The following is a 12,865-nucleotide window of genomic DNA, read 5'->3' as shown; positions in this document are numbered from 1 at the left end:
CTGATTCAATACGATGCAATATGATGCAAAGTCACTATGAAGCGCTATAATGCATATAGCAACTATGAAGAAATATGATGCACAAAGGCAATCTGAAGCACTATGATGCATACACGAACAATGAAGCAATACGATGCATATAGGAATAATGAAGCAGTATGATGCATGAAGTAACTATGAAGCGCTATGGTGCATATAGGAACAATGAAGCACTATAATGCATATAGGAACTATGAAGCAATATGATGCATGAAGTAACTATAAAGCACAATGGTGCATATAGGAACAAAGAAGTAATATGCTGTAATATAATGCACAAAGGCAATATGAAGCACTATGGTGCATATAGGAACAATGAAGCAATATGCTGTAATATAATACACAAAGTCACTATGAAGCGCTATGATGCGTATAGGAAACATGAAGCAATATGCTGTAATCTAATGCACAAAGGCAATATGAAGCGCTATGATGCGTATAGGAACCATGAAGCAATATACTGTAATATAATGCACAAAGGTAATATGAAGAGCTATGATGAGTATAGTAACCATGAAGCAATATGCTGTAATCTAATGCACAAAGGCAATATGAAGCGCTATGATGCGTATAGGAACCATGAAGAAATATGCTGTAACCTAATGCACAAAGGCAATATGAAGAGCTATGATGCGTATAGGAACCATGAAGCAATATGCTGTAATATAATGCTCAAAGGTAATATGAAGCTCTATGATGCGTATAGGAACCATGAAGCAATATGCTGTAATATAATGCACAAAGGCAATATGCAGTGCTATGATGCGTATAGGAACCATGAAGCAATATGCTGTAATATAATGCACAAAGGCAATATGAAGCGCTATGATGCGTATAGGAACCATGAAGCAATATGCTGTAATATAATGCACAAAGGCAATATGAAGCGCTATGATGCGTATAGGAACCATGAAGCAATATGCTGTAATCTAATGCACAGAGGCAATATGAAGGGCTATGATGCGTATAGGAACCATGAAGCAATATGCTGTAATCTAATGCACAGAGGCAATATGAAGCGCTATGATGCGTATAGGAACCATGAAGCAATATGCTGTAATATAATGCACAGAGGCAATATGAAGCACTATAATGCGTATAGGAACCATGAAGCAATATGCTGTAATATAATGCACAAAGGCGTTATGAAGCGCTATGTGTATAGGAACCATGAAGCAATATGCTGTAATCTAATGCACAGAGGCAATATGAAGCGTTATGATGCATATAGGAACCATGAAGCAATATGATACACAAAGGCAATATGAGCACTATGATGCATATAGGAACAGAGATGCAATATATGATGCAGAAAGGCAATATGAAGCACTCTGATGCATAAAGGAACCATGAAGCAATATGATGCAATATGATACACGAAGTAACTATGAAGCGCTATGATGCATATAGGAACTATAAAGCAATATGATGCCGTATGATAACCCAGAGGCACTCAATATGTTGCATAGATGTACTATGATTCAGTATCATGCACAGAGACCCTCCATATGATGCATAAAAGCAGTATTATGCACGGAGGCACTTGATATGATGCACAGAAAGACTAGGCCATGCTTGAAGGTGCTAAACAAGAGACCAGGCCTACACTTTTAAGCAAAAGAGCAATCTATCAGAGGTCCAGATAAATCTCCACTCTGAACAGTACCTCTCATTTGTCAGACTGACTCCACCCGAAGGAGCTAATTAATGAGCCGCAGCTTGAGGGCAGTCTTCAGGGAGACAATGTGGTGAATTAACACCTTGTGTCCTCCTACGGACGGAGTAGTTAAGTTGCAAAGAAAAGTGAAACACTTGTTTATTGAACCAAAAAATGGAAAGCATGCTTCCAAAAAAAAAAAAAAAAAAAAATCACTCTGAAGCCCAATCATAAGGCTCTGTGCAGACAAAACCTGCAACTAACTGAAGTCCAGTCATGAGATGTAGCCTGGACATATGGCCCTACCATAGCCTAGAGGTCCAAGGCCTAGCTGCAAATGGGTTCCAGGTACAGCTTTGACACAAAGGCATGAGACTAGAGTCAGCCCAGAGGCCCAGGCCATCAATGCAACATTTAAGCCATGCACTCACCTGTGCTGGCTCCATACCTGCTAGAAGACAGGGGGAGCTGGTAACGCCGAAAGCCTACCGTGGAAGGAAGCGGCGTCCCCATTACTCTTCTCCTGTGCCCCCTTCCGTGTTCCATCGTGGAACGCACGCCAAACCTATGTGCCGGCGCTCCATCACTGTAAGCGCCACGGCCTTCTCCACCACACGACCTTCGGACATAGAGGTGTTTTGCCGGTTGGCGTCCGAGCCGAGAGCCCCCCACCGGGAGGAAGCGGCTCTACCCAGGAGCCCGTCCGCTCGACTGGTCTCTGGGGCTGAGGGACTCCCCACCGGGGAGTTTCCACCCTGGGCTACTTGACAGGGGGAAGGATTGGACCAGCCGCACGATCCCCCTGAGCCCATTGCACAGGCTGACTGTTGGCTGAGGAACCTCTCAAAGAGGAGTCGGCCACGGTCCACTTGACAGGGGTGAGAGAATCCACAGGCTATCTTCGCTCTAGGAGCAACCTCTCATACAACCGTCCCCTGTAGGGACAGGAAAAACACTGGAGGGTGGAGGTGGGAGGGTCCTTTTAACCTCTCTATGATCCTGTCCCGCTATAGGTCAAAGGAAGGACATCCTCCATTGTGCTGTCCTGAGGGACGTAATGGAAAAACATATATATATTTTTTTTTTTAATGTGAAAGTTTTTAGCCCCAAATCTTGCATTTTCACAAGGGTACAAGGGTAACTGGAGAAAATTTTCTCCCAAGTACACAGATACCTCACACGAGGTTGAAAACTACTTTTGAGGCACAGTGTACAGCTCAGAAGGGAAGGAGTGCCATATTACAGTGCAGATTTTGCTGTAATGGTTTGAGGGTGCCATGTCACATTGGCATAGTCCCTGAAGTGCCGGAACAGCATTACCCTCCCCCCCCCCCATTACTGATCCCATTTTACAAACTACGCCTCTCATTGAATTCATCTAGGACTGCAGTGATCATATTGACACCACAGGTGTGTCACAGAATTCTATACCATTGGTCAGTGAAGAAAAACATTTCTAATTTTTACCACCAAGATTCTGTGTTAGCACCAAATGTTAGATTTTCATACTAGGATATGGGTAACTATTTGGCACCAAAATTTGTACCACATTTTCTGATTAATGCAAAAATACCTATATATGGCTGTACAGTACTGCTTCGCCACACAGCAAGACTCTGGACACCGCCATTTACATCCTGGGGTGCAGATTTTCATAGACTAGTTTGCCGACTCCATATACTGAACCCCTAAGTGTGATAAAAGCAGAATCCCCTCTCAAATGACCCCATTTTGGAAATTATAACCCTTTAGGAACTTATCTACAGATGTAGTGACGATTTTGACTATGAGTTTTCCAGAAACAGGCAGCAGTGGATGTTGCTGAGTGAAAATTGCAAACTGTCATTGTAGTGACCAGATCATGCTTCTGTAGACAATCACCCGTAAATTACGCAGGCACTCTACTACAGAAATGCCAAACATGTGGACGATAAATGTGGTTTAGACACACTGGGGCTCAGAAGTGAGGGGGCAATTTGGATGTTTGAGCGCAGTATTTCTTTTGAGGAGTGAGGAGCCATTTTGCTTTTACAGAGCCTTTGTGCTACCAATAACCTGGAAGCACCCTATACTTCCTTTGACAAATAACAGACCAAAGTGAAGCTTTTATTGGGAACATTTTACATAATTTGGATCACATTTATCCGGCGCTCTACGCCAGGCACGCACTTTGAGGTTTTCATCTAAATATCCGAGTGAAGTGACAGATGAATCACCCCCCCCCGAGGGATCCATTTACTAATGAGGCAGCAGAGGTACTCTGGACTCAGTCTAGCCTCTGTCCAGTGTCCATTTCAGAAGTGCACAAAACTGGTCGGCCGCGCTTTTATGCTCTCCTAAAAAGATGGACACTGCCATGCAAGATCACAGGTCTTATGGCGTCAACAGTGCCTCCATCTGCCTCAAAGAGATCGGGGAGGGGGGTCTTCCCTGGGGGTTTGGTCTGAATCATGCATTTTAGAGCTTTACATAGAAACCCTGGTGTCAACGCTTAATGTAGTGTGCAGGATAAATGCAAGCCGATGTGAAGCATTTTTTTTTTCCAACGCAGTTCATTGTCCTTAGGCAGCTTTGTTCTTTTGGTTGGTGCGATTACAGAGCTACCAGATTTATATAGAGTTCATGTTTGGCAGCTGTCACACACTAAAAGATGCTTTCTATTGCAATAACTAGTTTTTGCATTGCCACATTTAGACAGCTATAGTTTTTCCATATGTCAGCCAACAGTCATGCAACAGCTTTTTTGCTGAATGAGTTGATGTTCTTATAGATACCTTTTTTGGGCACATTACATTTTTTAATTGCATTCTATTCAGATTTTTGGGAGGCAGAATGGAGAATAAAAGAAAAAAAAAAAAAAAGCAATTCAGGAATGGTTTTGGGTTTTCTTTTTATATCGTTCTATGTGGTAAAATTGATAAGGCAGCTTTATTTATCCGGTCAGTACGATTAGTGATACCACATTTACATTTTAACGTTTTGCTGCTTTTACACAAATTATAGCAAAAATTATTTTTGCATCGCTTTATTCTGACAGCTATAACTTATTTTCTCTAGTCACCTTGGAGGATGTCTCCCCGCCCTAATGGGGGGACAGGAACACAGAGGTTAAATAACCCTCCCCTTCCTGCTAACTCCAGCGTTTTTCCTGTCCCCCAGTGGGGCATGAACAGGTCCTTCCAATGCTGTCGTGGCCGGTGAACGGAGCACCTGGAATCCTGAAATCTCTTACCGCCGGGCAGCCGAGGTCGGGCGGTGATCCTCTCCTCCTCCATGTGCTGCGCTCCGTCTCCATCCTGGTGGTGGATTCAGGCCCTCCTTCCCGCGCCTCTGTCTGGGGCAAAGCGGGGCAGTGAAGTGCTGCCGGGGTCCTCGCCGAGCTCCCCGGCTTACTCCCTCTCCAGCGTCTGTGTGGAGTTCCGGGTTCGCGCGGCCAGATGTGACGTCATTGTACTTCCGGTTCGCGGCCCGGGGCTCTGCAATGGACCGAAGGGGGAAGAGCACATGATATCAATGGGAGACCACGGTACCTATATATCCTGGTCTGGGCCTCCAGGTAAGCGCTGTCCCCCTGTCTGTATACAGCTGACCATGGACGGCAACAAACCCTCTGCTGCATCTGCAGATCCCAGCGTTCACCCTCCTGCCGTGAGTAGCTGGGCTGGTCCCCTTACTGTTCAGACATGTTTGAAGGGTTACTTAGTATACCTCTCTCGCTCTCTCTCTCTTTTAGGGAGAAAAGGTGTCTGCCCCTAAGAATAAACCTAGCTGCAAGTGTGGTGTTTGTGGCTCCCGTTTACCCTCCGCCTATAAGAAGACCCTATGTTAACCCTGTACAGATGACATAATACGTGCTGAACAGCCCTCTCTCCTGGACAGCATAAAAAGCCTGATTAAACAGGAGATACAATCCTCCATGGCGGCCTTCTCCCAACCTCAAGTATCGCATCCTCCCCCCCCCCTAAACAGAGGAAGATGGCCCCAGTTAATATTGATTCTGACTCTGGTGAGGTCCATTCTTCTGAGTGGGAAAAATGATGGGAAAAAAAAATACTACTTTTCTTCTGAAGATATGGATGAGCTAGTCTCCATAGTAAGGAGCACCATGGGGGGTTGAGGAAGTAGAGGAAAAACATTCCTTACAGGACGTAATGTTTGGGGGTCTAAGGCCCAAGCCTAAAGAAGGGTTCCCTATACACGAGAATGTTCAAAATCTCATTCTCCAAGAGTGGGCTTCCCCAGATAAAGGCCTTAGTGTCCCTTCAGATTTTAAAAACCGGTTTCCCTTGGAGGGTGATAATTCTATTTGGGAGGTTCCCAAAGTGGACGTTCAGGTCTCTAAGGTCACCAAAAAAACGTCCCTCCTTTTGAGGACTTCTCAATTAAAAGATCCAATGGATCGAAAGATTGAGAGTCACAAAGAAATCCTGGGAGTCCTCTACGAATCTTCTTAAAGCAAATATTGCTTCTACTTGTGTCGCCAGGGCTCTGGTTCTCTGGCTTCGCAAATTAAAGGATCATCTCTCCCAGGGTACTTCCAGAGAGGAAATCCTGGATTCCCTTCCCCTTCTACAAAAGGCTTTGGGATTCTTAGCGGATGCTTCGGGAGAGTCTGTTCGTGTGGCCGCACGGTCCCTAGTCCTCTCAAATTCAGCCAGGAGAGCTCTCTGGCTGAAATCTTGGGGAGGCGATATTACCTCTAAGACAAAACTTTGCGCCATCCCCTTTCAGGGACACCATGTGTTCGGGGCAATACTGGATGATATCCTGGATAAGGCTTCTGATAGGGAGAAATCACTTCCTGAACATAAAGTTACAATAAAACGGTTTTTTCGTTCCCCCCGGGACCAGTCCTCTCAGAAGGATTTCAGGGGAAAAGGAAAAACTGGTTGTTGGCGCTACCCAAAAGGGGGTAGAGGAAGGAATATCCTCGTGCCTCATCAGCAACAGATTCAGGCCAAACAATGACTCTTCTGTCAGGGGCCGGCTCTCACGGTTTCTCACCCAATGGCGGTCCATATCCACGAACCAGTGGATCCTTCACACGATACAATTCGGACTAAAATTGGAATTCGAGAGCCCCCCCCATTGCCTGAGAATTACCCCGGAACAAGCCCTAGACCTTCGACACCTTTCTCCTTCAAATCCAGAAACTTCTGAGAGAGAAAAAGTGATCTCCCATGTACCCCAGCAGGATTTAGGCAGAGGGCATTACTCTCGCCTTTTCCTCATAAGGAAACCCTCCAGGAAATGCAGGCTGATCATAAATCTGAAACCCTTGAACCAGGTCATCAAGAATCGGAGGTTCAAGATGGAGTCAGTCAAAACCGCAATCCCGCTAATTGGACAAGACTGGGTGATGGGAACGATAGACCTGAGGGACGCCTATTATCACGTTCCAATCCATCCGGATCACAGGAAGTTCCTCAGGTTCGCAATCTCCCACAACCGCAAGATCTCTCACTACCAATTCAACGTCCTTCCCTTCGGAGTATCCTCGGCCCCGAGAGTATTCTCAAAAATCATGGGGGAAACAGTCATCTTCCTTCGTAATCAGGGAATCTGCCTGGTCCCTTACCTAGATGATCTTCTTATCATGGTCCTTCAACGTCGCAGCTGAATCAGGACGTATTAAAAACTCTGGATATTCCCTGGGCTGAATCCCGAATCTCCTAAAGTCGGACCTACAGCCTTCCACGAGGAAGAAATTCCTGGGGATTCTCCTGGATTCAGAGGAAAGGATATCCTTCCTTCCCGAAGACCGTCAGCACGACCTTTGCCAAAGAATCTCAAGATTCAAGCAACAAAGATCCCCATCTCTGAGGGAATCCATGTCCATTCCAGGATCCCTAACTTTGTGCATTCAAGCAGTATCCTGGGCACAGGCACACACTCGGACCCTCCAGACTCTCGTTCTCCTACATTCTCGGAGGTATCAAAACACTGTCCAGGAGAATCCCTCTTCCCGGACGGACATGTGAAAACAGCCCTGTCGTGGTGGCTAAAAGGCCGGAACCTTCGGCGAGGGGTAAGCTGGGATCAGCTCCCTCTGAAAGTGCTCCACACAGATGCCAGCCGAAGAGGTTGGGGTGCCGTGGTGGATCAAACATATTTTCAGGGCCTATGGCCCACAGACATAAGTTCCAGATCCTCCAATCTGAGGGAACTAAAAGCAGTGGAGGAAGCGCTGCTAGCTGCCTCACCTCTAATCCAAGGCCATCATATTCGTGTCTACTCCGACAACGTGACGACTGTGGCTTATCTTAGTCACCAGGGGGGCACAAAGTATACCAGTCTGAAACTAGTGGCAGCTCGGATATTTCTCTGGGCGGAGAAACACCTCCTTTCAATCTTCACGGTTCATCTGAAGGGTTCAGACAACACCAAAGCGGACTTCCTCAGCAGGAAAGACGTGCATCCTGGAGAATGGTGACTGAATCAGGAGGTTTTCCTATCCTTAACCTCGAGATGGGGAACCCCGGAGGTAGACTTGTTTGCGAATTCCCAAAACGCAAAGTCAGAAACATATTTCTCCCTCAGCCCTGTGCAGGGTGCTCTGGGAATGGATGCCCTCATTCATTCATGGACCTTCAACTTGGCTTATGCCTTTCCGCCAATTCCGATATTATCAAAGACACTGCAGAAAATCCGGTCAGACAGAGTCACAACAATCCTGATCGCCCCATTGTGGCCAGGACGGAGCTGGTACAGCACCTTGAGGGGAATGACCAAGGAAGGTCCCATTCTTCTTCCTCAAAGATCCGATCTCCTCTTCCAAGGTCCCCTCCTTTATCTGGATCTCAAAAAATTGAATCTAGCTGCCTGGCTACTGAAACCAACATTCTAAGAGCCAGAGGTCTCTCAGATAGGGTTATCCAAACTCTCCAAAAGAGTAGGAAACCGGTGACTAACGCCATCTATAGCAAAGTATGGAAGAAATTCTCATCCTGGTGTCTTCCCAGTGTCCCAAATCCCTTCCACCCCAACATCTCTCAAATCCTGGACTTCCTCCAGAAGGGTTTAGATCTTGGACTTTCCCCGAGTACTCTGAAAGTTCAGGTATCGGCCCTCAGTTGCTTTTTTTGACTAAGATCTAGCTGGCCACCGCTGGGTCAACCAATTTATAACTTCAGCTAGTAGACTACGTCCTAGTCTCCCTAGTCGGATCCCTCCTTGGGATCTAAATTTAGTACTCAATAGTTTGACTCAACCACCCTTTGAGCCCTTGTCTTCTCTACCCCTTAAAACCCTAACACTTAAAACGGTGTTCCTAGTCGCTATTACCACAGCTAGGCGCGTAGGAGAAATGCAGGCCTTGTCAATTCAAGAACCATTTCTATCCATAAATTCTGAGAGCATAATCCTACGTCTAGACCCTGCCTTTACGCCCAAGGTCGTTTCAGATTTTCATAGGTGTCAGGATGTGGTTTTGCCCTCATTTTGTCCAAACCCTTCCAACGAGAAGGAAGAAAACTTCCATACCCTGGATGTCCGCAGGGTAGTTCTCCATTACCTGGAGCAGTCCAAATCTTGGAGGGTCGACCAGAATCTTTTTATCCAATTCTCAGGACAAAATAAAGGGAAGAAGGCGGCTTAAAAGCACGATTGCAAGCTGGATAAAACAAACCATCTGCCTTGCATATTCAGCTAAAGATCTCCCTCCGCCAGTCTCTCTGAAGGCCCAATCTACCCGGTCGGTATCCACGTCATGGGCAGCAAGAAGAAACACCTCATCAGAACAGATATGCAGAGCCGCCACATGGTCTTCTGTTCATACCTTCACCAGACATTACAGGCTGAATTTCGACAGGGATCTGACCTTCGGCAGACGTGTTCCACATGCTGTGGTCCCTCCCTAAAGAAATTAATGTACCATACCTGTCAGGTGACTGTCGTGGAAGGTGACTAGAGAAAATAGAATTAATCTTACCGGTAATTCGGTTTCTAGGAATCTTCTACGACAGCACTAATTTCCCTCCCTATCTGATATTTCTCTGAATGATTCCTGCACTTTAGTGGTAACTATTCACGCTACTATGGCCAGAAAAAACACTGGCGTTAGCAGGAAGGGGAGGGTTATTTAACCTCTGTGTTCCTGTCCCCCATTAGGGTGGGGAGACATCCTCCAAGGTGACTGTCGTGGAAGGTTCCTAGAAACCGAACTACCGGTAAGATTAACTATTTTTTGGCTGATGAAGCCTTATGATGGCTTGTTTTATGCAGGCCTTGACTGTTTCAGAGACGCCATTTTTACTTACATTAGTCTTTTTGATCGTGTTTTATTGCACTTTGTCCGGCGTATGATGAGGCCAAAAAGAAACTACTTTTTTTTTTTTTTACAGCATTCACTGAAGGGGTTAACCAGTGAGACCGTTATAGGTTGGGTCATTCCGGATGCGGAGATACCAAATATATACTTTTTTTCCTTTTTTTTTAAATTAAAAAGCACAATATATCTTTTTTTACATTATCACAGAAAAAACGGCCCAGATTGCATTCTCCAGGGTCTTGGCTATCCCCAAACACCGGAAATTTTCCAGCTTGGATGAGTGCCATTATCTTTCTCCCAATCACGGTTTTAAAATGCTGTTGAGGTGGGAAAAAAAAAATTTAAAAAAAACAAAAAAACACACCTTAGCATCCGTTTTGTAATGCGCATTGATCAAAATATATGAACTGCAGTTGTATCGTCTCAAAGGTTTTGGGTTTGTTTTTTTGTTTAACCCCTTAGTGACAGCCAATTTTTACAATTCTGATCACTGTCACTTTGAGGTTATAACTCTGGAACGCTTTAATGGATCCTGCTGATTCGGAGATTGTTTTTTTGTGACATATTGTACTTCATGCTAGTGGTAACATTTCTTCGATATTACTTGCGATTATGAAAAAAAACGGAAATATGGTGAAAATTTTAAAAATTTTCCAATTTTCAAACTTTGAATTTTTATGCCCTTAAATCAGAGAGATATGTCACAAAATAGTTAATAAATAACATTTCCCACATGTCTACTTTACATCAGCACAATTTTGGAAAAACATTTTTTTGTTAGGAAGTTATAAGGGTTAAAAGTTAACCGGCGATTCCTCATTTTTACAACAAAATTTACAAAACTTTTTTTTAAGGGACCATTTCACATTTAAAGTCACTTTGAGGGGTGTACATGACAGAAAATACCCAAAAAACTACACCCCTCAGGGGAAAACCACGTTCAAGAAGTTTATTAACCCTTTACATGCTTCACAGGAACTAAAACAATGTGGAAGGAAAAAAATGAACATTTAACTTTTTTTTGCAAATCTTTTACTTCAGAACCAATTTTTTTTATTTTCACAAGTGTAAAAAGAGAAAATGAACCACAACATTTGTTGAGCAATTTCTCCTGAATATGCCGATACCCCATATGTTTGGGTAAACCATTGTTTGGGCGCACGGCAGGGCTTGAAGAGAAGGAGCCCGTTTGACTTTTTCAATGCAGAATTGGCTGGAATTGAGATCGGACGCCATGTCGCGCTTGAAGAGCCCTGATGTGCTTAAACAGTAGAGACCCCATTTTGGAAACTAGACCCATTAAGGAACCTATCTAGATGTGTGGTGAGCACTTTAAACCCCCAAGTGCTTCACAGAAGTTTATAATGCAGAGTCGTGAAAATAAATATATTTTGTTTTCCACAAAAATGATTTTTTTTAGCCCCCAATTTTTTATTTTCCCAAGGGTAACAGGAGCAATTGGACCCTAAAAGTTGTTGTTTAATTTGTCCTGAGTACACTAATACCCAATGTATGGGGGGACCACTGTTTGGGCACACATCGGGGCTCGGAAGGGAAGTAGTGACGTTTTAAAATGCAGACTGATGGAATGGTCTGCGGGTGTCATGTTGCATTTTCAGAGCCCCTGATGTACCTAAACAGTAGAAACCCCCCACAAGTGACCCCATATTGGAAACTAAACCCCCAAGGAACTTATCTAGATTTGTGGTGAGCATTTTGAACGCCCAAGTGCTTCACAGAAGTTGACAGAGCCGTGAAAATAAAAAAAATCATTTTTTTTTTCCACAAAAAATGATTTTTAGCACCCAATTTTTTTTTTTTTTTCGCAAGGGTAAGAGGAGAAACTGGACCCCAAAAGTTGTTATTCAGTTTGTCCCGAGTATGCTGATGCCCCATATGTGGGGGTAAACCACTGGGCGCACGGCAGAGCTCAGAAGGGAGGGAGCACCACTTGACTTTTTGAGCACAAAATTCTAACTCCAACCCTAACCCCAACACACCCCTAATCCCAACCCGATCCATAATCCTAATCACAACCCTAACCCCAAAACACCCCTAACGATAACCCTAATCAAAACCCTAAAACCAACACATTCCTAATCCTAATCCAAACCCTAATCCCAATACACCACTAACCCTTAACGCTAATCCCAAACCTTAACCCTAATCCCAAACTCTAACCCTAACATTAGCCCCAACCCTAACCCTAACTTTAGCCCAACTGTAACCCTAACTGGAAAATGGAAATACATACTTTATTTTATTATTTTTTCCTAACTAAGGGGGTGATAAAAAAAAAAAAAAAAAAAAAAATTAATAACCCCCCCTCTCCTTTTATTTTGGTCACTGATAGATCCTATCAGTGACCAAAATGAAACAAGAGGAAGAATCTTCCTCTGCCGGCCGATCACGGCGGGCGCACTGCACATGCGAACGCCATTTTCATACCGGACGAAGAAGCCGGCGGTCAGGAGAGGATGCAGGAGGACCCAGGGACACCGGCAAGTATGACAGGGTCCCTGATCCCCCATTTCTCTGTCTTCTGATGTGCAATTACATCAGAGGACAGAGAATGGCACACAACGCATTTTTTTTTTTTTTTTTTTTTTTTTTATACGGTAGTGTGACTCCGGCCTAAGGCAAAAAACTGACATGACCGTCATTTACCATACATTGAACATTAATAATGGTTGTGTGTTCATGAATGACGAAGACAATACCTCACAAATAAGAGTGATATCTGTAGTCAAAGTCTGCACTCTATAAAAACCTGCAACCAGAGAAAGCGGTAAAAATCCTTGTGAATCCATCTTCCTTCTGAGATAGAAGTCTTTCTCCAGGTTCTCCGAACTGAAGTAGTATTCACTGAAAAGTAAGGCATGGAGATTAAAATTTCAATC

General features: G+C 44.3%; 1 protein-coding gene across 6 annotated transcripts in view; it reads right to left on the bottom strand.

The window, feature by feature from the left end:
- LARP1B (La ribonucleoprotein 1B) overlaps positions 1-12,865 on the bottom strand; it is a 99,686-nt gene that overhangs the window by 42,105 nt on the left and 44,716 nt on the right. For all 6 annotated transcript variants that reach the window (XR_013219672.1, XM_077279126.1, XM_077279127.1 and 3 more), the window contains exon 8: positions 12,686-12,830. Coding sequence is in view for 5 of the 6 variants with exons in the window: in XM_077279126.1 (XP_077135241.1) it covers positions 12,686-12,830 (145 nt within the window). In the remaining variant the exon portion in view is untranslated. The remainder of the gene's footprint in view (positions 1-12,685; positions 12,831-12,865) is intronic.

Source organism: Ranitomeya variabilis, chromosome 1 (genome assembly GCF_051348905.1).
Source record: "Ranitomeya variabilis isolate aRanVar5 chromosome 1, aRanVar5.hap1, whole genome shotgun sequence".
Lineage (NCBI taxonomy): Eukaryota > Metazoa > Chordata > Amphibia > Anura > Dendrobatidae > Ranitomeya > Ranitomeya variabilis.
This window is presented reverse-complemented; position numbering and strand designations above follow the sequence as displayed.